At 44.3% G+C, this 24,598-nt stretch overlaps 1 protein-coding gene across 2 annotated transcripts in view; it reads right to left on the bottom strand.

Annotated features, from left to right (window-relative positions):
* Positions 1–24,598, bottom strand: part of LOC133141731 (PH and SEC7 domain-containing protein 3-like) — a 108,865-nt gene that overhangs the window by 65,560 nt on the left and 18,707 nt on the right. The window contains exons 1-6 of one of the 2 annotated variants that reach the window (XM_061262407.1): positions 24,102–24,327; positions 15,144–15,335; positions 10,560–10,640; positions 8,714–8,826; positions 7,442–7,502; positions 1,431–1,521 (exon numbers count right to left, since the gene is read on the bottom strand). In XM_061262407.1, the coding sequence (XP_061118391.1) occupies positions 1,431–1,521; positions 7,442–7,502; positions 8,714–8,826; positions 10,560–10,640; positions 15,144–15,292 (495 nt within the window). In that variant the 5' untranslated portion in view covers positions 15,293–15,335; positions 24,102–24,327. Of the gene's footprint in view, positions 1–1,430; positions 1,522–7,441; positions 7,503–8,713; positions 8,827–10,559; positions 10,641–15,143; positions 15,336–24,101; positions 24,328–24,598 lie in introns of those variants that run through there. The other variant, XM_061262406.1, reaches the window with a different exon arrangement.

Below are 24,598 nucleotides of genomic sequence, written 5' to 3'. Positions count from 1 at the left end.
GTGAGAACCCGCCGCACGCACAAGGTGTGCTCATTTTATTAGACCGCCAGCGGGAGGGGAGGGGAGTGATTATTTCATTACCGCTCGCTTATTGAGGGCCGTCTCGTGGGCAGAGGAGCCCGTGTCCTCTTCACTCAGGCCCCGGAGAGGACGCCCCAGCGGGGCTCCAACGCCACACGTCCACCGGAGATTAACCAGGGAGCGGATGACAGGCTACTCGTTTTTTTCCCCCCATCGACATTTTGTCAGAGGACACGCACAGCGTCCTCCCATAATCCTCGCTTTTAAAGAATAGAACTTAAGGTCGAGCTTGAAGGAGTTTTAGTTTTAAAAAGGGCTGCCTGTAGCTGCTGTGAACCACCAAAACAAATCTCAAGGCTCTGGCTCCATATGAAATCCATCTATTATGCGTTTTGTGCGCATTTTGTGTGTTATACATATTGCAATAAGTAATTCAGAGAGATATTTTTGTAGAACAAGCATAATACAGTGTGCTGTCAACTTGCCCTGGGCCAAACAATCAAGTAAACAAACATACTCATAAAAATTATATTTCTTATTCATGTACTCCATGACATTAGATTTCGGCATTTAGCACTTGTGTTTACAATACTCATGACTTAGACAGATTATACATTGTACATACAATCCAATTATACAGCAGTATAGTTCTTACTGAGGCGATTCAAGTAACTTGCTCAAGGGTATAACGGCAATGTCACAGCTGTGTTTCGTAACCGCAAACCTTACAATTCCCTAACCATTACCCTACACTAACGCCATTATCCTCAGTGCACGTTCAATGCATAGTGTTCCCACCGTCTAATATTTGACCAATGCGAGAGGCTCACGGCACCACATAAATAACACAAACCTTCAATAGCACCGGGGAGGTCCAGCACATTGGACGCGGAACATTACTTTAAGCCCTACATCTTCATTAATGCCACCGGGACAGCATGCCACCCGCCACAGAAAGTGCTGCCAAAATATTTGTGATGTGTCGTAACTGATACTAGCAGGCTTTCACAGGCCACCGTCTCCACCCGGGCAACCTCCCAACAGGCCTAAGGCCCGGTCTCCAATGGCGAGACCCAGCTAGCACTAATTAATACAAGGGCAGAAGCACTTTTGTCCTTCGGTTGTAAGTCATGCAGAATATCGGGTGTACAAATATCAGGTTTATGCGGGATGAATAGCGAAGTAAACCCGTTGGGCTTAAGGGATCGGATTGTCTTCCGAACACAGGGTGGAACCCAAAATAGTCTTGTGTTACCTCGTCCAATAGAAGTCTCCCCTTTCACACCACATGGCATAGACCCACCGTATCCCCTGAACCATGGACCCCGAGCCCTGTACGTTCATCTCGGTCGGTTGCGGACGGGCGAGTCGGGCCCGGTTATCGTATAGAGAGGAGCACCAGCGCTTACCTTAAGAAGATCCCGGGGGAAATCTTGTCCTTCGTTTAGACCGTCCAGGTTATTGATGAATTCCTGGCACGTCATCTTCTTTCCAATATTCTACAAGGAGTCAGAGGCATTCATTACCCCATTAATGTGAAAGAACAGCCATGAATCACACCTCCCTCCCCAGGCCTGGCTTCACCCCATCACCGTCACAGCCCCGGTACTGATGGGGACAGGAGAGGGGGGGGGCTTTATGGCAGTTCTGACTGAGTACAGTTAGCACCCCAACCCCCTTTAATGGCAACATTATTCCCCAATCCCTCCTCATCCAACAATACGCAGCGATTTATCATTAATTAATTCACGGCCAAGCACTGGACGGACATTAGCGGCTCCAGATTGATTCTTGCATAACAATTTTGTCGGTTCGGTACAATCTGTCCAAAATTCAATTATATACCGAACTCACGGGTAAGCAAAATCGGCCATTAGCATCTTATATATGTCACTTGGCTGGAACCTTAGGATAATTTATCTACAGTACATTGGTTATGGGTATTGAAACAGCAAATAAGGTGCCAGATTGATTGGAATATACTAAAGAGCTGTGAGGATTCCATTTGAATACAAATGCAAGGGATCAACAGGAAACAGATTGATCCATAGCAGTGATGTTTGATTATAGGAAAATCTAGCACATAAAGAAGCTGACAGATTGCGTTTAGCGATCACTCTGTCATCATTACAGAAGTTCTTATGGTGTATATTCATATCATATTTTTTCCCTCAGTTCAGTAGAGCTTGAAGCCATTACTTAATTTTGTTCAGGACTAAACTCACATCAAAACCATTAAACACGCGCAGGTGTGAAGTTCAACATAATCCGTTATCTTTAGAATAAATCCACTAGTCTGGCTGGATATACAAAACATATAATTGACCCAAAATTCTTGGTGCAGCAAATAGCCTACCCTGGTCTTATTCTTATCTGATAATCACTCAAGTTCCACAGAAAACAAAGCTACTCAGCCACTATTAAAGATTTTATGGTTTCACAAGAACATGACAGTACCAACAGGACTAAATATTATATGAAAAAGAATTGCTAAATGACCTTTGAACCCCTTACTATCGCTTCCTCATTTGGGAGAAATTGTGCAGCCAGTAGTAAACGCACCCAGCTCTGGCCACAGTGTTAATTTCTCTGTTGAACCTAACCAATGGTGGCACGGCATGATTAAACTGAATAAACCTGAACACAAACTAATAAATCAGAAGCACTAGCCTAGACTCCCTCATGGAACACCATGACAATGGCCCTCACACCCCCTGCTACAGTGGGCTTGCGATGCAAAGCCGCAGGTGAAAATCTCACATTGAATCCCATCGCTTAGGCACACACTGCTGCTTGACCTGCTCATGCCCAATCTTTCAAAAGATAATACAATTAAACATTCAGCACCCTCAACACTACACTACATGAATTGCAAGAGAAATTGAGCATTCAAGAGGGGGAAAAACCCTTTGAAATATGAAAAGCATCAGAGAGCACTTTCAAAACCAGATTCATAATGTCAGCGACAAAGGAACTGAACAAATGGTTTTGGTGAAAAAAAGGAAAATCGTGAGCAGACGGTGTTTGTTCCAATGACTTTACTGTTCCTGCCAACGGCAGCAGAGTTAGTAGGTGGGCAGCGCTGACAAATGTTCAGACTGGCAGCGGATTTCAGCACGAAACCCATCTTCATATCCACAACAATATAGACGGGAAAAGAAAGGCAGCACATCGCTAATAATGCTATAATAATACCTACAGTGCACAAATCACACGCTAACAATGCTATAATTCCTACAGTGCACAGATCATGCGCTAACAAAGCTATTGCACTACCTACAGTGCACAGATCATGTGCCAACAACGCTATTGCACTACCTACAGTGCACAGATCATGCGCTAACAACGCTATTGTACTACCTACAGTGCACAGATCATGCTCTAACAACGCTATTGCCCTACCTACAGTGCCTCAGGTTTTAGTGCCTCAAATAATCAGTCAGAGACTTAATAGTGAATAATTCTGGTTTTCTGATTAAAAATAAGGGGGACTCGTAAACATCCTGGCTCTGCAGAATGGCAGGCGATGGTTAGGATGCAATCTGTGCTCTACTTACACGCGGTGAAACTTGGCAAAATGTGGGACTGAGCAGCTTTTTTTTCCCCCCCAAAACAAGCTGCAGATGCTTACGAGCGTCCTCTCGCTGGCCTCGGCCTCAGACACCTCGACGAGCGGGCTAACGCTCAAATACGACAGGCCAAAGGTGTGTCAGCACCACGGCGTGACGGGGCGGTGAGCCGGGCCGGGGGGCGGGGGGCTCGGGGGGGTTTAAAAGGCCCATGCTGTGAGCCCTGGCTGAGCCGTCACCATCTGAGCACAAACTGGAGCCTTGAATCAGAAAGGAACATGCGTTTCCAAAAGATGAAAAAGCCAAAATGCCCTTTGGTGCACGCAAGGGGTCTCACTCAAATTTAATGAATATTTTCCATGACTTTATATTGATTTTAAGAATAAATGTGTGATTTTCAAGGATTTATTTCTATCAACAGGACACTTTGAGATTGAAGAGTGCTACTTCTAGGATAAATATTTACTTCACAATTAAATGGCTACACAGGGCACACACTTCACTATCCAACGACCAATGACTTTTGGCAGTGGAATTACAGAACAAACGAGTGAGCTAGCCAATTTGTTAGCATTAATAGAACAGCCATATTGGAAGACCTGATAGTATGCGACACCAAGCTAGTGAGTGAGCACGAAAGATTGACGTATCTTACTTGCTGTAAAAAAAATTGTTTCATTAATTTGGGCAATTTCCCTTCACTTTCAAGGACAGGAACTATGATTACAATATATGGGTTTTCACTAATGACTCAATTTAGCACCGGACCAAGGGAAGGCTCTGAGCTCAAGGCATGCGCCAGCACTTTGAAATGAGAAAGTAACAGAGTTAACGAAAAAGAAAGCCCCAAAAGGAAGCCCAACTTACCACCTAGTGAGTAAAACGGGTGCAAGCAGGAGGTCCGGGGGGGGGGTGGGGGTTGGGGAGAGGGAAGAGTGAAGGGGGGCAGGGGGCAGGGAGGGAGAAAAGAAACATCGAAAAAAACAAAAGGAAAACAGCAAAAAAAGTGAGTCAACAGTATGCATGCAACTTTCAATGCATGCCTTCCAGTGCATTCCAAACAGAAAGAAAACAGCAACATGCATTTCCCCCTGACGATGACTCAGGCCCTATCACTCTCTGCAGCCAATATTCAAGGGGTTTGGATGCACTGCCAACTGCTTAGATCTTCAGACTGAAAGGGTACCTGTACCTGAAAGAGCATATGCCTAGATCTTCTAGATAAGATTTTATGGTCTCCAATATATCATTAAAAAAACTTTTCCCATTCTCGTAAGTTAAATAAGTCACAAATAACGACATATTTCATTTCTTTTAATCGGACTATGTCGGTCTCGTAACACTTCAGTGAGTAGACATATTGTCCAATACTTGACGAAGGTGTGACATCGAGTCGTTGACAGCTCAAACCGGAAACTGCTCAATCGAACGTAAACACAGTGGGGTATATATACAAAATCATGAAGAGAATTTGCAGTTTCTTTTCAATCGAGGCATCATTATGAGTGGCAGAAATTATTCAGAAACCTCAACCGGTTATTTGTATGAACCACTGAAGGGGGATTATCCCCGTTTAGTACGCTCAGGTGGAGAATGCAATGATTACCGGACCTCCTGCAGAATCGCTAGCTTGCAAGCATCGCATAAAACAGGCATCTGAAGTTCACTGACAAAATGGACATAAAACAGATCAAGAGTGTTTTTGCTGCAAAGAACATGAACATGAACTATTAGCCCACATCCTGGATGACAATAGCCTCGACTGTATAACAAACGAACCTGGACTCCAAGCTTATGTGGCCCACAAGCCTGCCTTGGACATGGCGTTTATCGATGTCATGATATCCCGTAATGTTAGAGGGCCACCACCAGAAGGTGATTTAACAAATCGTTGAACTGTTGCTAATTAACAATGGTTTACTACCAAAATCATTCTCTCATTATCTTTTAGGTTTAGGCCTATATAAAATGGCTTTTCTATACGTTATAGGTTTCTTTAACATAGGCCTATTATCGCCCATTGCCTTCGCCCACTCTCAGCCATATCTGCCTCCTGGCTCACAACGACTCGATGTCACACCTTCATCAAGTATTCAGCAATATGTCTGCTTACTGAAGTGTTACGGGACTGACGTAGTCCGAGAAAATAAATTATATTGTTATGGGTGACTTATTTAGCTCACGAGAATGGGAAAGGTTATTTTCATGATATATTGATCAGATCTAGGCATATGCTCATATGAGGTACGTGTACCCTTTAAAACAAGCTGAAATCAAAATGAACTTTTTCCTTTATTTAGCCTATTCTTCATAACCACACAAACAAATTGTAAAAGCTTTCTTTTCCATCCACTTCTTGAAAAACAAGATGTTACACTTTTACGGCATTTGATGTCATTATGTAGCAGTGTATGTCGATCAAATCAGATAAATTTTCCGTTCCCCACCTATCAATTTCCTTTCCACACAGCGGCAGGCATCCTCATTTGATGTCCCCCTACTAATTTGACGTCAAACAGACGCCCCGCCCACCAAAACTTCCACAGAAATATCCGTTTTTACTCATGCATGCGTCATATCGCGGAAGCTAGTGCTGCACTAACTTCCGTTTGGGCTTTTCAAGCCAATGGGTCCTCTCAGAGGCTGTGCAGCCAGAGCTGTGCTCCACACAGGCAGCATCAATGCCCCTTCATTAGGCCACACCCTCCTCAGATTCAGCCAATTAAAAAGCATACTGGGTCGCTGGGAATTCTACTTTATAGGGACACTGCAAATGAAACGTTCTGAGCGTGCTAAAGAGAGAAAAATAAAAAGCAGCCTTTTTTGTTGTCGTCATTTAGGACGGCGCTACTCAACTCCACGTTCTGCGGGCTGCAGTGTGGGCAGGCATTTGCTTCAGCCGTGCACTACGGCACCTGATTTCACTACTGAGCGTATCGTCTGAACCAAGCAGGTAAAATCACTGGTGAAGTCAGGCGGTGTGCCGCCTGAAGACACTGCGTCCCGTTGGACAAGGAGTTGAGTAGCGCTGATTTAGGAGGTGTAATTTGGACATAAAAATGAATTACTGTATTAATATAATTGCTGGAATGTGCATCAGAGTGATTTGAATAATTGTTGTTATGCTTGCAGTCATTATTATTGTACTTGAGTGCTTGGTTTTGAAAGCACCCTATGTATCCTGAGATTCTCCCGCCTCCCTGCACCAAATCTAGCCATAGCTATAGAACTGGAAAGTAATGGAAAGTAATGGAGGCAATCTGAAACAATTGACTGGAACCATCAGAACTTGTGTTCAGGAAAGATTAAAAACATATACTGAAAATAACCATGAAAATGTCATCGCATCAGGAATAAAAGGTGTAATTGCACATAATTGCCTCCTTTCTCCTCTTCCTTCACCCTCACTATCTCCAGAAAGCAGATTATTTCTTGGTGGAAACACATTTGGTTGGTCAAACTACCAATAATTTCTATATACATTCATAGTTGTCATGCAGTCTTATGTCTTGAAAGTGAATATATTTATGAAGCACAACAAATCAATTTCCATCAACATCCGATGCATAATTTAGTACTGCATTCTATTCCAACACACCACAAATGTAGCCATTCTTCCCCAGACCCACATTACAAATGAAACACATTCATTACTGAGCAAGGAAGAGGGAAATGGGCTACAAAATATCGCCACCTAGTGGTGGGGGACTTAACAGCACTTAAGAAAGCCGGAGCCCATTTTTAAAACACCTGTTGTTGTGTATGAAATAACTGTTTAACAAAATAGCTTATTGCACAGGAGAGATGCAGATATTTAAGAAGAGCAGGTGAGAGTCTGTGAATAAGTACTTACATGGCCATGCAGGTCTGTGTTCAACAGCATCAGAGCACAGGTAAGGCAATGAACTCCATCTGTGCAATGAGATCGAACCAGCAATGAAATAAGCTGTTATAAACACACTTGTGTTCATCATACAGTTGAGTTCAGTTAAGACCCATGTAATCAGAGCTCTTCATAAAGGTTGCAGTCTCCTGCCTTCAAAGACATACAAACGTTTGAGCACTCAATAAGGATGTGGCCTGATAATGCTGGAAATCCAGTACGAGACTAATGTTAAACACCATTAAAAAACATTTATATTCATATTGTGAGATGCAGGGGCTCTGCTAATTCATGAGTGCCTTTACATCTATGCCTGCACAGGGTCAAAGTGTAACATCGCTTCCATGGCAACACTCTTAGCAACCAGAAGACAGTTTTAGCCTTCACCCATTTGCTGGTCAGATGGACTTGTTGTTACTAAGACTGTTGCTATGGAAAAGACACGACAGTACTGTGGTGAACTAAGGAAGCCTGAATTAGATCATGAACAGGTTTCATTTTTCAAACTTATATTCACATTTTCTCCGTAACATGCCACCATTTCATTTCTCAAGAGGATCCTATGATTGAGTTCTAATTTTCAGCTTCCAAAGTACCATATTGCATTGAATAATCTCATCATTATTCATTCAAGGGCGCCGTTCATCAATAAACTGTCTGACCATGGTGTTTATTATAGGCAGACCGTTACTTCAAGGGTAACAGTTATTTGAAGTGTTATGGCGTGCTGACTAACACTCCAGTATCCCGCCTTGCCCCTGCTGCTCCGCTTTTCCCAGATCCAAAGCTTAAAGTTGAAAGAAATACGATTATCAGGTGATGGGCAGAAAAGCGTTGGGTGGATATTCCAGCGTTTTCCGAACACACTAGTGTGCGGGTGAGAAATTACATGTGGAAGGAAAGCGGAATAGCCAAGTTCACACTGCGATGCCCAGACACCTTCCGACAGCACTGTCAGTCCCTCAGAACGCAGAAAGGTAGAAACAGAGCGCACGTCCAAACGCACTCCTGGATTATTAACACCACACAACACACAGGTCCCTTTTCACGCAGTGTAATAAATGTAATGGCATTGACCAACAGATACATGCAATAACATACAGAAACACATGCAACAGCCCCTGGACTTCAAACTCAGTGCAGCATCGGTTGCAGTAGCACATAAAACTAACAGAGCTCATTACATTGCTGGTTCTGAGAACACACAGCACATGGCGGACAGCAGAAGTGAAAATAATACCTTGTGAGGTGATGGTGGCGGGGTTACACTGATAGTATCTATTGGAGAAGTGGATCAGAACCCGCTCTCTTTCCTGGGTTTCGCCCATTAGTGCAAAAGCTTTTAAGAAGCATCTGTAGGGGGAGAGAGTGGGGGGAAAAAGTGACTATGAATATTTATGTGCAGTCACACATACCATACACATAGAGGACATTAAGTTATTTACTAATTCAAGGGAGAGCAATCACACATAGCAACATCAGAGGAAACGCAATGGCATGTAAAAATCCAGGACCATCACACGCATACGCCCACACAAGCAAACACAGGCACTAGAACGTAGGCATACAGAAACATACAGGGATTTACACGCACGCGAAGGCACACACACACACCCTCAGACACGCACACGCATGACCGGGGAAGTGGTTTCCAGGACAAAGTTAGAACGCTTGGCGTGCGGCCTGATGGTGGCGCTCTCCCCTGCCCGCAGAGGGCGGACTACGTAACGGGTCAAGCGATTTCCCACTCGTCAGAAAGCCGCGTCTTTGCCATCACACTGAAGCAGCGATGCCGTGCTTTGTTCAGAGGCCAAATGCTTCAATTACATCATCTTTTTTTTTTTTTTTTTTCAAATGTCCTGTTTTGTTCAGCTGCTTCCAGATAATTTGTGCCTACACTCCCACGCGCCGCATCGCGGCTTCTCCCCTCTCCTGCTCGCTTTTTTCTCGCTCTCTTTCCCTCGCTCACTCTCTCTCTCTCTCTCTCAGGGTCCTCTTCACTTCCAATGACCTTGTGGAAATCCACAACAAAAATATGTACGTGAAACGAGAGTGCCCTTGCTGTGGATGAACTGCACTCTCTCAAATGAGCAGCGGAGCCCAGTCTCTCGCTGGTCACGGACAGCCCGTTCTGTGCAGACGGTGCCGTTGCTTTGGGGGACTTTCCTTCGCACGCTGCAGACATGGGCCAACCCGGATCAAACCCAGGCCAACCCAGGATCAAACCCGGGCCAACCCCGGACCAACCCTGGGCAAAACCCGGACCAACCGTGGACCAACCCCTACTACCCCCCCTACAACCCCCAACCCCAGCAACGCATGCGGCTCAACTGCTCCTGAGCCGTTACTAAAGCAACAGAGCAGTGCCGCAGATATGTGCTCACAAGCCTGGAAACCTAACAAAACATAATTGGCAGACATGAGAAATCCTCCGCCAACTAGCACTGGTCATTTTTCCAAATCAAAGACCCATGACTTTTTTTTTTTGGACCAAATCATTTGTTTTTGCAGGCCACGGAGAACCAAGGCAACGGACTTGTCGTTCCATAACATCACAACCACAAGTTCTTCCACACCCTTCTAGCCCTGTACAATGCCATGTCCAATAATAAATCCAGCCTACACTGTGATATTCCTGGAGGCAACATTAATGCAGCACTGTCCTAGCTATGTTCAGGGGTAGCTGCTTCAGGGGAGGTGCCAATCACTTTATCAACAGAGCAGAACCTCAGAGTTACAGACTTGACAGAGGTCAAATGAACAGGGCATGACTAACTCCATTTAATATCACACATACAGCCTCATTCTCATCATTACCATGGATGCAAAAAAGGGAGCAATAAACACACCCAAGTTACACAAGTACGTTGATTAAAAGAAGTAAATCAAACCTCATGCTGGATCTAAAATGGGCAAGTTGAGAGCCAAAAAGAAAAATCACTGAAAAGTAACCTAAATGAAATGAAAACTTTGAGAATGTTCCAAAGACATCCATTCCAAGACTGCCAATGGTCAGGCAGTATAAAGGTTATACAAGCTACAGCACACAGTTAGCAGGTAAACCAGTATAAGAGGTGGAAATGTACCTGAGAGATTGGTCCAATGTCATCCCTGTAAATTCAAAAAAGGTGAGGTACTCTTCGGCAACCATCTTGCTGAACTCGTTGCTGCGGGAAAACAAGAAGGCCGCTTTTAGATCTGGGCTCACGGACAAACCCCACCGGCTGGGATGTCTCCCAACTGAACCATTATTAGCACATAAAACTGACAACCCACACATACAATATTGTACATTGGTCAGAGGTCAGTGGGGTGTGTGAATGTGTGTATGCATACAGCTGTGCGTCTTCTGTGCACTTCACGTATCACCGTCATGCATAATGCAACAGGCCACAATATTTCATTCATTGTACTGTTGGTTTGAAGGGAAAAATAGGAGAGAAAAAAAAAAAAAAAAAAAAAACAACAACCATGGTTTATATAAACACCCACACATGCACTCACACAACTCTCCAGTCCAAATCAACAAACGATGCGCAGGAGGAAGAGGGCCGGGGCGCTGGGCTCGCTGCCTGAGGACCGCGGCTCTTCGGGAACGGGGGAGGGGGAGGGGAGGGGGGGGGTGGTGGTGTGTGACGTGCACGGAGACAGAGGATGCCCCTCCTCACATCCCCGGCCGGGGGAACGGCACCTCTCACGCTGAGGAGGCTCCATACCGCACCCATGGATAGATACATCGGGGAGGAACACAAACGAGGCGGCCTGGCTTTCACACTTCTGGATGTGCAGCTGGTGTGAGGTAAGCTGCGAGCGTCTAACAATGGTGGTGACGAACCGCGCTAAAGCCGTCCTCACATCACTCATATCACACAACACAGTTCCCCTCGCGCCGTGTCCTCTCCAACAACGGGCCTGAAGGCCTACTTCACCGCATACTGCTGCTACTGCGCCCCCTGGCGATTGCCCAATGGACAACGCAACTAGTGCGCACCAGTGTCCTTCAGGTTAGACGATATATCTAGGGTGTATTTAAAGACTCCTCCTCGTCAATGCTCAATATATTTCCCAAGGTTTTTCGAGCATGCGGCCAAGGAACTTCAAACGAGCCTTCGCTTCACTCGACATTGGCATGAGAGATCCCACAGGCCACGGTAACGTGTCGGGAGTTTTTAGCGAGGAGGCTTGTCTGATTCTACCAGCTGAGCCTGGAAACAGAGCAGCTGAAATGTATGAGGTAGGCGTTTCTCTCTTATTTCCCCAGTGATGACAGGGAACCTAACTGATATCAAAAAGGTTAGTTCAGGACAGCAATGCTTCTATAAAAAAAATGATACATTTTTACAGACTGAGTGCAGTTCATACGAACACGAGTGCAGTATGAACATCCATCCATCCATCCATTATCTTAACCCGCTTATCCTGAACAGGGTCGCAGGGGGGCTGGAGCCTATCCCAGCATACATTGGGCGAAAGGCAGGAATACACCCTGGACAGGTCGCCAGTCCATCACAGGGCACACACACCATTCACTCACACACTCATACCTATGGGCAATTTAGACTCTCCAATCAGCCTAACCTGCATGTCTTTGGACTGTGGGAGGAAACCGGAGTACCCGGAGGAAACCCACGCAGACACGGGGGAGAACATGCAAACTCCGCACAGAGAGGCCCCGGCCGACGGGGATTCGAACCCAGGACCTCCTTGCTGTGAGGCGGCAGTGCTACCCACTGCACCATCCGTGCCGCCGGCCAGTATGAACATAACATCTTAAAATTATTTCAATCTTACGGGTCCGTTGTATAACCTGGGATTTAAAGGCCCTGCAGTGTTTTAATAACAGTGAGAACCAGAGGACCGCAGTGTTTTAATAACAGTGAGAACCAGAGGACCGCAGGCTGATGACCGCGCTGGGAGGGTCCGCTGGAGTCCCAAAGGTTACACCTTACAATAACAACTGGAGGCACTTAACCCCCTTACGTCAGTTCATAGGTGACATTTGGGAAAAACCAACAGCTGAAATGGCAACTGACCCGTTAATTAAGTAATGGCTGCTCCCCCGACACTAACGCCTGTGACACAGCTGCCTGCGCGGATGATGACCCGAGCCATCGGCTGAAATTAATGTTCAAATGAATTTATTGACTGAAACGAGAATGACACCGCAGTCTTGGCTCGATGGGGCTTTCTTCCCACAGCATTACAGATAAAGCGGGGGGGTGGGGATTAACGTGCAGCTGTGCGCTCGCTGTCTTTTCTCCTGCGTGCCAGCAGGGGTCACCCGTCCCAGATAGAACAGGGGAGTCCCCCTGGGGAGTCGCTTACCTAATGTGCTATCAGGGGACTAGTATTTCCTTTCCCCCCCCTCTGTTGTTCTGTGGGGTGTCTATAGGAAAATAATAACATTGAATATGTTTACATTATTCGTTTTATGGTAAATGGTAAATGGCAGGCATTTATATAGCGCCTTTATCCAAAGCGCTGTACAATTGATGCTTCTCCATTCACCCATTCATACACACACTCACACACTGACGGCGATTGGCTGCCATGCAAGGCCCCGACCAGCTCGTCAGGAGCATTTAGGGGTTAGGTGTCTTGCTCAGTGACACTTCGACACAGCCCGGGCGGGGGATCGAACCGGCAACCCTCCGATTGCCAGACAACTGCTCTTACTGCCTGAGCCATGTCGCCCCGTTTTATAAATGTATTCACTTTTTATTTTTATTTGATCTTAAGTAATGTGTTGTCTCTTATGGCATTGCATCCATTTTTATGGTATTCGTTTTTCACTGCTGTAAGGCAGTTTGTGCTGTATGCTCAAAAAGTGCGATACAAATAGTTATCATAATAATAATAATAATAATAATAATTATTATTATTATTATTGTTATTATTATTATTATTATACATTTAATAATACATTAAATAATACACTTAATACATTTTGAGCCAGGTGTTGAGGAGAGTACACTAGCAGCATGCAAAAATGTTGCATACTAAGTTTGAATAGTAAGTTGCATTTGGCAGCACATTTGGCTTGCTACTAGAATGTGAGGGTCTGGACTGAATGTCAGGGTGCTGGACCCTATCTACGGTTTGGGGTGTTTGGAATCCTGAAGTACATGCAGGAGTCGTGAAGTAACGTTTACCTTCTATTGAAAACTAAAAGAACGGTAGTGGTTGTTTTCCAGATACTAGTCTGGAACATGTTGCCAGGTAAATGGCAGGGATAACGTAAATCCACGAGGAGATCTGCGGTTACAGGCAGAATTTAATGGATTCTGCCTGTGGTGGTTCTTCGCCTCAGTCATGCAATTAAAAACATAAAAATAACAGCCATTAAAAATTATATATTTCAATAAAATATTGATACTTGGCGCGACTATCAAAACTCTACCGCATAAAACGTATTGCAATACTATACTGCATTGCCGTTTTCCCCTGGTCTGTTCACCATAACGTTCAAACATAGGGCACTTCAGAAGTGAGAGGGGTGGACAGAGAGAGAGGTGTGAACCTTTTTTTGGTTGTGACTTTTACCTTCTGGCCTGGGTAGTGTGCAACACCTACGTCTTTCTTTTCTTTCATTTTTTTTTGCGCTTAAAAAAAAAACGAAACTTTAACATGCATCACTGAGACAGCTGAACAGCTAAACATAGAAAAAGCAGTGGGATGCAGCCACAAGCAAGTTAAGTGGAAGGTTCCTGTCATAAAATTTGTTTAAAGAGAATGCAGAAATGGCAACATTAATCGGAGTGTTACTGTGTGTACCTTTCCGAACAAAGGCAAAGCAGGCCTTGGCTTCCATTAGAGCCAGGTCCATTCTGTTATGCATGTAGGGAAATCTGAACCACTGTTGTTGGGAGGGTACTTGGACAGACATTACAGGTCCGCCTATAATTCCCCCAGAGTTTCTGGCCGGTTCTGGCCGGCCGTGGCTGGGTCTGGGCTGGGCCCCAGGAAGGGGGCTGACCTGCAGCATTAGGAGATTGGAAGCATCGCTGGAATCCAAGTCGTCTGGCAACGTGGCGGAAAAAAAAGCACGGATCGAAAAGCACACTGGCCGAAAGTTAACATACCAATCCTTTTAAACAGCAAAATTTGATTCTACTTCATCCCAATATGACAGCATTTCATAATGACGGGCACAACGCAGGGCTAAAACCCAAAGCCATCCAAAATTATTACAGGTTTATTTTGGGTAGCGGAATGAGTCACGGTGTAGATTGAATGCATGCAAACCTCCTGAAATTCTCCAGGTGTACCATGTCCTGAGGCTTTCTCAAGGCATACTCCGTCCTGGCTACTCTCCCAGAGAGCAACACAGGATGACAGCATTATTCATCCAAGCACCACACCACAAAATTCCACCATGCTCGCACACGTGGACCTCAATTCCACCATGTTCCCACACGTGGAACGAGGAAAGGGAAGTTATAACTGATGAGGCTGGAGTCGTGCAGTCTGATTGCTTCCAGCCAGAATCAACCAGTATTGTGTTCGCGGTCATGTTATGTTTGAGTTGGCTTGAATTGCCACCTCTAGTTTGGACCCCACCTACAGAAAAATGTGATTCATCAGAAATGGACCGTGGCTTTTTTTTGGTGAAGCACAGCCCGGGGAGTTAGGGGGAAGTCAGGCTGAGTGTTGCGGGGGTGTGCACTCACTTCTTGCCCAGGTGCTTGGCCACGTCGGAGCGGCGGAAGCCCTCCAGGTGGTAGAGGCGGCGGGCCAGGCGGCGGGCGGCCTCCTGGTCGCTCTTGCTGCCGTTGTGGACGGCATCGCTGCTCTCCTTCAGCCTCTCCGTGCTGCCCATGTCCGAGTCCCAGTCCGACAGCACGTCCTTCAGCCCCGCATCGCTGCAGCACACGCGAGGGAGAGCGGGAGACACGTCAGAGCACGGGGGTCACTGTGAGGCTCGAACACACTACCATCACTGTGAGGCTCAAACACACTACTGTCACTGTGAGGCTCAAACACACTACTGTCACTGTGAGGCTCAAACACACTACCGTCACTGTGAGGCTCAAACACACTACCATCACATCATGTTCAAACACACTACCGTCACTGTGAGGCTCAAACACACTACCGCCACGTCATGTTCAAACACACACTACCATCACGTCATGTTCAAACCCATGAAGAGCTGGTTCATTAGCTCCAGCAGGAACACCTTTGTAAAGGGGGCACATCTTTAGACTGTACTCTTACAGTATTTCTGCTGTGGAAGGAAAGGCGTTTAGCTTCACAGAGGTGTGTGTGCGTGTAGTGTATTTTATACAGTACCATTTGATACTCCCTATAGGTCACTTGGACATCAGGCATTCTTGCCTGCGACTGGCTCCTGATCTAGTAATGCACAGTATTAGGAAGAGGGACAGACCAGAGGCTGGAGTCACAGACTCTCTTACACGCTAAGCACCAGTTAGTGTGTCTGTTAAAACTTCCGTTACGTTTTAAACTCACATTTCCAGTGAGCAGCAGAAAGCTGGAGGTAAAGGATGCTAGCAGCGCCCAGGGAGTTCCCTGGCAGCGGCAGTCAGCTAAACGGAACCAACAGCAGACCTTGTTGTCGCTGTACTTTTACACATATATTTAAGGCTTGGTAGTTAATGTCGTAAAAATGATCTCATCAGATCAATTTCTCTCTACTTTTCTCACCGGACCCAAAGAGACCAAAAGAAAATCTGTCAATTTACATGTCTAGTTATTACATCCGTAAGGAATTCTCACTGGCTCTTTAAGACTGTCTGCGCCAATCCCCCACCCAAACTTACACAAGAATATGAAAAAAATTATAATAATAAATAAATAAACATTTGAAGAATGATTATTTTGTTTGCAGTATGAAAACCAGCATGTCAAGCATAGCAATGAAACTGTCAACATTTAAAGCGATGGGTTTCATCTGTTTCAATATTTAATTTCAAATGGAGACAAACATTTCAGTTCGGCGTCTGAAAAGGCGAGCACTCGAGCGGTCTTCAGCGGCATAAGTGTCCGTTTATTACCGTTATAATTTCTGCCCTTCGTTACTCCATTTTGTGTCAACTGCATTCCCCCGCCTGCTGCCTGATTACAGCCCTGGCTCTCTGACAGGCTGAGAGGCAATAAAAAGCTTTCAGCGCCCGCATCTCACACACAGAGCCAGGCGACAGAGCCTCCGCACAGTGTACACAGGACACGGAGTGAGGAAAAGGAACCCAATCAAAACGGGTAATGGCAAATGACAGGACAAGTGCCAGAAATGAAAAAGAAATACCCCTGAGAAAACACTTTATCAAAATTACAAAATATTTATTGAGTATTTCCTAAAGAAGGGTGAAACTACTCCCGCAACGTGTGCCTAGATTCCCCATTAATTGGTTGGTAGACCGGAATTTGTCATCTGATGAAAATCGTCATGAATATTTTGATCTTTGCATTAAGTGAGTTATTTGGCACTCCTGGATAACTAGCCGATTGGTCGATTAACCACAGCCTTTTTCACTCCTTAGCTCGTGTTTGTGGCACTGCCTTACAGCCCAAAAGAGCACAATTCAGCAGGGCGCATCAGAGGCAAACGGAGTGGAAAAGCAGTCAGTTGGGAGTGTTGATAAAATAAATGCAGTCGGCAGGGTTGGGTTACGTAACGGAACGGAACGCGCAGGAGAGACCTCCGTGACTGTGGATCAGTGTTCATCTGAAACGGTCAAACGCTTGCACGGATAAGAGGGCAAGGAACACACAGCCAGGCTTGTTATTATTCCCACGGGCCCAGCTAATGGGTGAGGGACAGAGTAATTATCCTGTGGAAGGAAGCCACATCCCCACCCAGTCCTGCGCTCCCATTTGGCACACGCCAAATTATGAGAAATTAAAATAATTTGGGTGCAATTGTGCAGAGTGCAGACCTTCCCCCCGACATGGTTCCCTTTTGTCGGGGCTCAGACTCATTAACAAGAAGGCACAAAGCAAAGGACACGTCTCCCTAAATGAACACAAGCGTGTGTGCTAATGTGTGACATAGGTTCATTTAACACCGCAGACATTAGGCCACCATTAGCATCTGGTGGCAACTTTCATTAATCTGCAGCTAGTTAGGCTTGACATCTATGGCAAAAAGACAGTGGCCTGTATGTTGTGTTTACTGCCTATTAGTTAATCAAGCATTAACCTCATCCGTAACCCTCAGGATGAGAAATAATGATGTCATAAAGCCGCTGCCTATTCAATACTACAGCACACAGTGGAACACACAATCGCCATCTTTGACCCGTCAGACATAAAACCATAATCCAAATGACATACATTGTAGCGCAAAATAGCAGCATCATTTCTCAATGAGAAAATTACAAAACATGTACGCGTGAAATTAAGCAGCCCAAGGCTTTTGCAAATACCGCTCACTAAACGCCATTAGAAAGAAATTAACAGCGTTGCTGATTATGTAAATGCAAAGCGCGTTTCCCAATTTCAACATGGAGACATCTTTTGTTGACTTTGAAGTTTGGCATTTGGCAAAAAGAACTAAGATTACACTACAGTGCCACCTGTTGGATATGAAAGGGAACAGCAGGAACATTTCCGAAGCAACCGCGTTCCACAGACCTGCTACTGACGCTCTACTGGGCTGGAGTGAGTGAGAAGACATGCTTCACTGTCTTGCTAGAAGGCAGAAACTCTGGGGGGGAAAGTCTACGCTGCATTTGTTGCTGCCGAATGAACACCACATAGTGAAATCCTGAAACAGCCAATGCCTACATGAGGAAAAGACTTTCATACTTACACCAACCCAAACCACTGTTAGATGTTAGCAAACAGCCTAGTCTACAAGAGGGGTATACTATGGAAACAAATTAATTCTAAACTGTAACTTGGGATAAGCTTTCTCCGTTTACCGCCCTATTCCAAACATAAGAGGACTAGCCTATTCTAAACATAAGAGGACTTGCTATGCCTAAGATGTCTAAACAGAGCGAGGATAGGACAGGCTGGCTGATGCTTAGTTTACAGTGGAGAAAGAAGAGAGACGCCTCGTTATGACAGGGAAAGCTTGCTAGTGCCTAGAAAGAGTGCTAACTAAACTATCCAATTCACAGCAACAGTGGAAATGACAAGGCAAAAAAGCCACACGCACACATACTCACACACACATTACTCCACAGCAGGTTGAAAACACACTGATTTAAACTGCATATAGATTCACAGACAGCTAAACTACAGCAAACTAGTCCCATCTATGCGCAAATCTAGATAGAGCATGGAATGTTCTATCTTCCACTTGCACCCACTGTAGCATTGAACGCTAACTGTGGGTACTGCGGGTCTGCTAATTGGCTAAATACAGATGTAAAAATGTCAGAAACCATGCCAAACAGTATCTGAATATTGGGCAGAACATTAAAGAGCATGTTCCCTGGGCACCCTCTTCAGCAATGTTTACATTACAGGTTATTCATTATTATAATAGCTGATATGATGAACAGCAATAATTACTTTCCCTGCTCATTAAGTGTGCATTAGGCATACAAAGGAACAACAAAGCTACTGGTTACAACCTGCAGGAACAGCTAGTCCTAATCATTTATAAAACAGAACACTGTGTGCTGTGCTCTGAAGTAAACAACACTGTTTAAGATCAGGATTTTAAATGATCAAGCATCAATCATCTTCAAGCAGCTACAGTGTACTATACCGATGTCAAGCAGAATTTACGCAAACCCGTTTCGCCTGTGTTGACCACAGGTAGCTAACAATGAAGTACAGCACACAGAGTGATCATTTTACCTTCATGCCCAGCAGAGGGCGCTGTTTTCAGAGTACTGTCAGTTCCCGACATCTGCTTTGCAGGCACTACAAGCTTGTTTATACTGTATGCATAAAAATGTCTAAATGTATTCCAACCAAATACTGGAAAAAATGTACGAGTCTCCAGCCCTTTGTATCAAGCATCCAAGACACGTTTAGATTGACCACAATTATGACAACCTTTGCATCTTTGCAGCTCACAATAAACAGCTTGAAAACATATAAGCCTTTGGGGCTCAGCTATGGTACTTGGCCCTAGGTAATTGGTTATGGTAATTTGGCTATTGTAATTTGGACCAAGATATCTTCACTGAGACCCCAATTAGGTATGAATGCAGCAGCCCCCCGTGTGAGGAGGCTCTCCGGCAACAACAACCGACAGGCGATTTGGGGGCAGACACACTGGGCCGAGCAGTGACTCATCGCACAACACACCCTACCACAGCACCAGCGCACACTCACGCAGACTGACCTGTGCAAATGGGGATACAGCAAAATGAACACATTTTAAAAATCCATTTCACCTCTCTGAGCTGTTGTGACCATTTCCCATTAGTGACCCACACCACGAGGACGCTCCAGAAGTCTGTTTGGAAGAACACAGAGATGAACCGGGATGAGGTCTCGCATGAAGACCAAGGTCATTTTATTCTCCTGCAGTTGTGCTAGTGGGGCCAATTCTCTCCTCGCTGGTTCGGTTCTGCCTCACAGACGTGTTTGAAGGTCCCTGCGTTCCACTCCTCCTGACCTGCGATGGATTTTTCCTGCACTACCCCCCAGCTCCTGAGATAATTGTATAGTATACAGCAGCAAGGCCATCCAAAACTACCCCCATTACTTTACACCTTCAATCTGCTACATAAACATCTGGGGCAGCTATGGGTACAATGGGGAGGAGAGGCAGCGCCTGGAAAGGCAGTCTTTAAAGCATATTTCTCATTATTTTCAATTTGTTAATTCATAATTAATCATCTCTTCCGTTTGCAAAGTGACTCCATCTCTCCAGGATCCAGCTAGCAGCCGATCAGATTTTGCTTGAAACGATGTAGGATTTACAGTATCGATACAAGCTAAAGAGGACTGTTATGTGAGCATTCAGTACTGTGTGCGCACTGTGCCCATGGCTGGGTCATTTGTGCTCACTACACAGTGTAAATTATAGACAATTAGGCTACGAATCAATACAATACAAATGCCTTCTTTTAACGATTTAAACCCCGGAACAGTGGTTCTTACGAAGGTTCCATCTGGACAGTTGGCATGAATTGAATTATATGGGACAGTTACTACCTGGTTTCTATTCAAACTGCCATAATTAAGATCCCAGGGCAAGTACTGTATGAATCTCTCAGCTCGAGGGATAGCAAAGATAATTGGGTAATTCCATGTCAATTCACCACACTTTTGGACAGCATCGTCAAAGATTTTAATGAGATTTGGCATGCTGGTCTGGCCTCATTAGAAACCACTGGAACTGAAATTACATGACTCCACGACTTTGACCTGCCCAACAGTAAGGGTAATAGAGTTATGAGTGGTTATACTGTTGAAAAGTATTTGCGGAAAAAAAACATTTTAAAATGGAATGAAAAACTTTGGGTTATAATGACAACACCATCTTCACAAAATTCAGTTCAGTCATTGCCGAGATATCATTACTTATCTGAAGTAGCAAAACTAATTCCACTAATTCCTTACAATGTGGGTCACACACCACATGAATTATTTTCATTATTCTAAGTAGAACAAACAGCCCCAAAGACAGCAGCTGAGTGCAGGGTCTGCTGCTGCATGGCCACGGCCAACCATGATCCAGAACTGCCCAACTCTGCAATGTGGAAATGCTCAAAAGCCAACCATGATCCAGAACTGCCCAACTCTGCAATGTGGAAATGCTCAAATGCCAACCATGATCCAGAACTGCCCAACTCTGCAATGTGGAAATGCTCAAAAGCCAACCATTATCCAGAACTGCCCAACTCTGCAATGTGGAAATGCTCAAAAGCCAACCATGATCCAGAACTGCCCAACTCTGCAATGTGGAAATGCTCAAAAGCCAACCATGATCCAGAACTGCCCAACTCTGCAATGCGGAAATGCTCAAAAGCCAACCATGATCCAGAACTGCCCAACTCTGCAATGTGGAAATGCAACAGTCAACCATGATCCAGAACTTGCTAACTCTGCAATGTGGAAATGCAACAGTCAACCATGATCCAGAACTGCCCAACTCTGCAATGTGGAAATGCAAAAGTCAACAGTGCAACATGGCAGATTATTCCAATCTCAAGGCTAACTGGGCCTTCTCACTGGTGGTGTTACTGTACTTTCACTGCGCTGAAACTAGCTCTGAAGAAATTATCCATATAAATTTAAATAATTTGATATGCTACCAAACAAACAGAATTCCGGAGGAAAGCAGACACAGTAAAAATGCGTTTATGCAAGTTACACTGACATTTACAACAACAGAACGTTTTTTTTTTTTTTTTTTTTACTATTATACGAGATGATACAGCTTAAAATTACACCAATTTATCTTCATATTACGGCATGCAATTAAAGAGGGCACATTAACTTTTCTAAATGTTCAAACTTTACCAGTAAAATTGGAATAATTATGGTTGGCCCTTCAGACCACTTTGTCAATGATACTGTTCCGCATACCAGTATAGGCTAGTACTCAATATAATAAATAATGGGCAGACTGAGCATTTGGAAAGTGTTTTTTCTAAATAAACGAAAAGACAAGAACAGCTTGATGCAGATAACTGGGGGGAGGGGGGTGCTAATATCACCGGTACTCAGAGGGCGATACTGAGAGAGAAATTCCTTGAAGACAACATTAAGCTCTAACACCAGGTGAGGAATTCAGCCGTTCCAGTGATGGATTGTTCAGCTCTACAACAGAGCAGAGAGAATCTCCAACTGTCAAGTGCAGCCTACAGATTCTCATGCCTTGTTACAAAAGGGAATAACTGCAGTGAGTTCACATGGCCCATGGTCAGGGCTTGGAGGACCTTAGTCAAGCAGCCTCTGTATTCTCTCTTGTCTGAATAGCGGGTTGGTATCCTTCACTGCATTTCCACATTTGATAAACTATCAAAAGCAGCTTTCATAAATAAATGAACACATTTTAATACACCTGCTTCCCTGGGGGCAAACCTACTGCTGCTACTGAAAGAAAGCGACTGAAATGATAGTATACACTATGCACAGTTCTTACTGTCAGACAGCTTAAGGAAATATTGGAATTTTCTGTATTAAATTAGCTAGCAGAATTTTCTTCAGAGCAATTCTCTGAGCAGCGCTTCAAGTAATATGACCAGTGAGCAGAGACAAGAAGCCTATAATCTCAGTTCAAAAGATACACTTTACATGTTTAGTTTGGAAGAGGAAAATGAAAACCCAGAGGACTGCAGGGAGTGCCTTCCTCCGTCCCCTTTCTGGAATGAAAGCTATGCCACTGACCAGCTTCAAACAACTGCACAAATCAACTTCTATTCAAGAGTTTCCAAAGCACTACCACACTTTCCCACAAGTCTCTGCTCCAGAATAACTGATGACTTTTAAGCTGAATAAATGAATGAATTAAAAACGCTCTGGATGAAGCCTGTGCTGCAAACTGTTCTCACATTATAAGATCACTGCATTGTGAGCACTGACCGCAGTGTACGACATAACACATTAAGAGAATATTTATTGGCATTTATTGTTAAATGATCATTAAAAGTGATGGGCTAACAGAGACTCGAAAGTGCAAGGTTGTTCGAGAGCAGCAGGCAGTACACATGAAGCCAGGATGTAAGGCGTTGCTACTTAATGAAAGGTACCGGAATCCACATCACCTTCAGAGTGAGGTGCTTCACTGAAGATCTGAGGAGATGAAAACTGATTTGTATGCCACCTTGCCCTATCAGTCCAAAAATTGTAGACTCATATATTTCCATCTTTCACCTGCCTTAGGTTGTGAATTAAGTGATGTGATGCAGAAATGGGTGACAATGAACAATTATTATCAGTTAGAATAATAGAAGTAGATTGCCACAGGTATTACAAAAATGAGTGTTTGCATGTTCAGAATTTGTCACTGCTTCTTTTGTTTTTTAAACCAGAAAGACAAAAGGAGCTTTATAAATTCGAGTAATCTGGAATTTCCCTTCTAAGCACCACTTGAAAGTATTGAAACTGACAGGGGGAACCCTTTCCGATTTACTCTCCCCCTAAACAATTTGTGAAAGACGACCAAAGCGTTTCAGTGTGAATGGACATTTAATTTCGGTCAATTTATTGCTAGTCTCGTAAGTGTGATAAACGCAGACAACTGGTTCCGATTCATCACGTGCTACATACATTTCTTAACAAGATTCTTCTTTTTTTATAGAGTCCATTGCAGTAAGAGCTAAAGAAAATGTTTCGAGTTCTGCCCCACACTGAACTACAGGGCGAGCAGTGACTGACACCTCCGAAACGGCGCTTATTAACTGTCCAAATTTATTTGGCCACAAATGCAAAGTATTGCTGCCATTTTTTCAACGAACGGTAGAAAAAAATCTATTTGTAATACGCGTAAGATATACAGCAAAGTTGACACGAAACTTCATTTGACTCGGTTGTTAATCTTCAACTGTGTAACTGCTCTTTCACGTTCAGAAACTTGACTAGGAAACCATTTAAATAAAACGGGATCGAAAAAACAATACATCTTGCAAATCACTAAATTAAACCTTAAGCTACATAAAACAGTAAACGTTTTACTCGTCCGCTGCAAAATACTGACTAACATAGCATAGTATAACAATGGACTACTTCCATCATATAAAAATAATTACCTGTATTCACTTCACAGAAAACCGGGAATAAGCACACAAAAGCACATCACTGCAGCTCAGATTTTGTTCCAGCGTTTCAAAAATATATATCCGGGGTTTGGATTGCATTCAAATCCAATTTTAAGTCCAATGTGCACTAACTAATGAACTATCGAAGTCAAGATAAACGCCACTCCAACACATTCTGCTCAACTTACTGAAAAAAAAAAAAAAAGGCTATGAAGAAAACTTTTGCCTCGGTGAATCCCAGCTCATCTTTCATGCTAAAATGTGGAGGCATTTCCCACAAACCATTGCATCCAGCCTGAGAAGTCCGAGGGAGAAAGCGCCCTCGAAGCATCAAAGGGGAAACTTTTCACATCCTGCCTCCTACCCCTACCTCGCCACATAACTTCCCCTTTGGTGCAGCAGGCTAAAATAGCACGCTATCGTTTCATCGAATCTTGATTAAAATTCAACCATTTCGCCTCCGCATCGTTAAATGTTGAAAATATGTG

The sequence above is a fragment of the Conger conger genome, chromosome 12, assembly GCF_963514075.1.
Source record: "Conger conger chromosome 12, fConCon1.1, whole genome shotgun sequence".
Lineage (NCBI taxonomy): Eukaryota > Metazoa > Chordata > Actinopteri > Anguilliformes > Congridae > Conger > Conger conger.
This window is presented reverse-complemented; position numbering and strand designations above follow the sequence as displayed.